Genomic DNA, 4,194 nt, shown 5'->3' on the forward strand with positions numbered 1-4,194 from the left:
TTTCAGTGTTTTCTTTATTCATTTATGAAGACTCCCTGTACTCTGGACATAAAACCATTTTTCGTTATCACAAAGGACATAGAATATAAGTGAGCCATTAAAATAGCCAGCATCCTTATTAACAATATAATAATATAATTAATGAAATTATAAAAAATAATACTAATACCATCAAAAAAATCGTAGATATGAAAACCATAAGCTGTAGATAGAGTATCGAAAATATAATTAGGGAAGAGACATTTTAGCTTTCTTTGGCTATTCCCCTTTCGATTACTTAATGTTTATTTCCATTTATGAAAGTGTGGCTCGTTATCTAACAAACACAATGTAAGTAAGAATTTGAAACTTTGTAAAAAGTTAGCAAAATTCCGCAAAGTTTCATCAAAATTTTGAGCTTTTTAATTAGATTACTTAGAAACATTCTGAGTATGCAGTTTTGTAACCTATTCAATTCAAGGTGAAAGTTTTTAGTAGCTAGGACTTACCGATTTATTCAAATTCTTCGAATTTTTATAAATGTTCTACAAATTTTGATTTGCATGTTTTTTTTATTACATACTAAGCTATAGTTTTATAAAAAATAATAAACATTTTTAAATTTGTATCTCTTTTTTTGTTTTAAACAAAACTTTATTAAGCCTTTTTATTCTAAAAACAAAATTTAATGTTCGGATTCGGTGCTTTAGAAATGTCCCGATTTTTGGCCACAGAAATCTTGTCACCCTGAATATATTTGGAAATATACATATTTAGTATGAGAGACTGAAATACTAAGTTCTAGTTTTAATAAAGTTTGAAAACAAATGTATGTATGTACATCATTATATTTGTCTTTTAAAAATTTGTATGTGATAAGGAATTTGAAGATTAGCAAATTAAAATATATATGTACCTAAATAAAACGATTGTGTTTATTTTCCTTACGTCTTATCAGCTATTGAACTTGGAAAGACCTGTGTTATGATTAATTAAGGGTGACTTAAAGACACTCGTTGCTGGATTTGTCTAAGCAGTCTGATTTGTCAACTAAGCTCGAATAGAAAACTACTTTAGAAATCGCAATATTTCTTTTTTGAGAAATGTTTGTTAAAGTTGCTCTAATATGCTTGCTGGGCGTAACAGCAAGTAATGCTTACTGTCAGGACTATCCAATAAGGACTACTGATCCTCTCTCACCCCAGCAAACTGTGCGAGTGTGTGGAACAGGAGAATATGAAGATATACCAAAAATCTTAAGAACACTAATGGGTATCGAGGAGCCAGGTAAGAGTTGAGCTGATCAAAAATATGTACATGTGCCGAAATTATTTAATAACTTTTCTCTTTGTGTCAGCACGTCATTTACTGCCACCATTCGAAGATTCAATCGCCGGAAATGTATTATCAAAAGATAACAAACCATATTCAAATGAGCCATATTCGCAATTCCAACAAGAATACATTCCTGAACCGAAACAAATTTCACCAGCTGCGCCACGGCCTTATCCGTATGAAGTAATTAATAGAATTCTACCAAAAGAGGATTACCTTATGGATTTTCACCCGCTTGCTGATCGAGTACCAAAACAGCAGGAGAAATTAGTTTCCATCGCCGACGATTTATCGACGGTGAAACAAACGATCACTGACCTTGAATTCAGTCTTAGTCGCATTGCCAAATCCCTCCTTCAAGAGAACAAAGTGGACGAAAAGGAAAAAAATATAAATATTGTTTTCAAACTCGACCCCAGGTTTGAGCTATTGATGAAGGGCGTTCTTCAATTACCATACGAGAAATCATCAGAGGAAATTGATAATCCTACCGATAAGGAATTGGAAGACTATGTACAGAATGTAATTGATGCGAGTGAAACTGAGGTGGATGACACTGATCTACCTGATGGCACTGGAGAAGTTATTGATAACGGTGATGATGATAATGAAGATGATAGTTTTTGGTTTCGGGCTGCTTTGCTTCTATAATTTATTATAACCATTATACTACTACTACTACTACTACTTTAGGTGATGCAAATTTAATTCTAAACACGATGTGATTATGAAATTATATATTGTTGTTCTTTAAATATGAATTGTTTATAACTAGTTAGTATTGAAATGGAAAATTTCAGAGACATTTAAATAGCCGGAAATATTTTTTAAACTCGAAACAACTAGATTCACATATTGCTAAAATTTGAGTAAATATTTATGTAGCTACAATGTACTGTGGTTTTAATAAAATTCGTTTTAAGAAAATATATATTTTTTTTTAATTGAAAAAGGAATATTTTAATATACATCAATAGCATCCACCCTTTCGCAGACGTCACTTTATTATTTTTTCGCACTATTGCTGAATATTAAATATTTATATTGTACCTATTTGCTGAAAAGTTGTACCTAAAAGTAGATACACGTACCTAAACAGTAAAAATGTAGTGCTATGTGCATATATTTTAGATAGTTGGTGGCCTACATCTTCCTTCTGTTCCATAACAACTTTTGGACTTACACGAAACAATATTTTACTACGTCCAAAATGTACCTGAAATAATGTGGTTGTACCGAATATACGTTCAAATTTAAGAAGCTGAAGAGTAGGTATAATTCAACCTAGTTTTACACCCCTCGTTCGCTTCTTCCTCTTCTTATTCAAAATTATTCTTTATACTCTCATTCTCATAATAATGTGACGTCACATCCAGTTGCTCTCAGCTCGAAACAATATTTTACTACGTTCCAAATGTACCAGAACTAATTTGATTGTACCGAATATACGTTCAAATTTAAGAAGCTGAAGAGTAGGTATAATTAAACCTAGTTTTGCATCCCTCGTTCACTTCTTAATCTTCTTATTCAAAATTATTCTTTACACTCTCATTCTCAATAATATGATGTCACATCTAGTTGCTCTCAGCTCGATTGGCGCAATCTTGTATTCTATCATTCTTGTGTCATACTATCTATTTCTTAAATGTTAAATCTTACATCTGCGTTTTTAACTATAAACTAAATTTATGAAACTCTTGTTTATTTAGGTTTTTGAAACAAAAAAATGTTACGTTGCAGTTTCCAGGCTTCTTTGCTTCAGAAACAAGATACAAGAGCTATGCGGGAGATTCTCCCACAATTCTCTTTAGATGACAAAGAGGTTTTGGAATTATGTAAATTTGATTATTTACAGGGAGAATATAACATTGTCTTCGGCTTTCTTCTCCTGTGCTTATGACATTAAGCAATAAGCTTTGAAAACTTAGCAAAAGAAATGAAAATTAGTTAAGCTTTATTGCGAACAAATTAGAGGTGCAGTTAAGATAGATTCATAACTTTATTTTTCTTAACGCCCGAAGCAATCATGGCAATTACTGCATCTGTGTTGACGCCTGATGTTAAATTTAACTGGCTAAAAGTGTTTAGGATAGGGTTGCCAACCCTACTGTAATATATAGTATTGTACTATTTTTCCGGTCGGCGTACTATATACTGTGGGAAAAAAATATAGTACGCAAAAATACTATATTTCTTAAATTATAAATATAAGTATATTTCAGTAATTTACACGGAAAAATGTCCATTCAAATGGATGAACTTTATACTGAAATAAAAATAATATAAAGTAAAATGTAATTGTGAGTTTATAATCAAAAAAGTTTATTATCAAAAAAGGTAACATAACTGACAAAGAATTAAGAAATATACTTAAAATTATTTCATTTCACAGGAAGATAAATAAATAAATACTATATTTTTAACTTTTTTAATAATATATGAGGGAAAAAAACATTTTAGTTAAAAACGAAACGAATACTTTAGTTAATTTTTCAGTGAACTAAAATAAAAATAAAAGTTTTCATAAAAATAAATTAAATTCATTAACTATCCTTTTAAAATTTTTTAAAAGTAATAATTAATGTTTAAAATTTGAGATTTGGATAAGAATAATATAAATAAATATTTCGAGCAGTTATTAAATATTCTTAATTTTTGTCTATACTTTGGGCTTGTTGATTGATAATTGAAATTAATCAAATAATTATATTAATTGTGTAATTAAAAAAATAATTGAAAATTATCAAAAATAACAAAATAATAATATTATTAAAATTAACGGATTAATTAAAAAATTTGTTTATGTAATTAATGATTAATCATTAAAAAGGTACTAATATAGGTATTTAATCATTAAACGGTTATTCATAAAGAAATGCT

General features: G+C 29.2%; 1 protein-coding gene across 1 annotated transcript; it reads left to right on the plus strand.

Annotated features, from left to right (window-relative positions):
• Positions 1–972: 972 nt before the first annotated feature.
• On the plus strand, positions 973–2,236 carry LOC118745184. Its single transcript, XM_036478707.1, has 2 exons — positions 973–1,266; positions 1,337–2,236. The coding sequence occupies exons 1-2, from the start codon at positions 1,083–1,085 to the stop codon at positions 1,963–1,965; spliced, it is 813 nt and encodes a 270-aa protein (XP_036334600.1). The 5' UTR covers positions 973–1,082; the 3' UTR covers positions 1,966–2,236.
• The last annotated feature ends 1,958 nt before the right edge of the window (positions 2,237–4,194 follow it).

This window comes from Rhagoletis pomonella, unplaced genomic scaffold (genome assembly GCF_013731165.1).
Source record: "Rhagoletis pomonella isolate Grant_MI unplaced genomic scaffold, Rhpom_1.0 Rhpom_scaffold_00008, whole genome shotgun sequence".
In the NCBI taxonomy this organism is placed as follows: Eukaryota; Metazoa; Arthropoda; class Insecta; order Diptera; family Tephritidae; genus Rhagoletis; species Rhagoletis pomonella.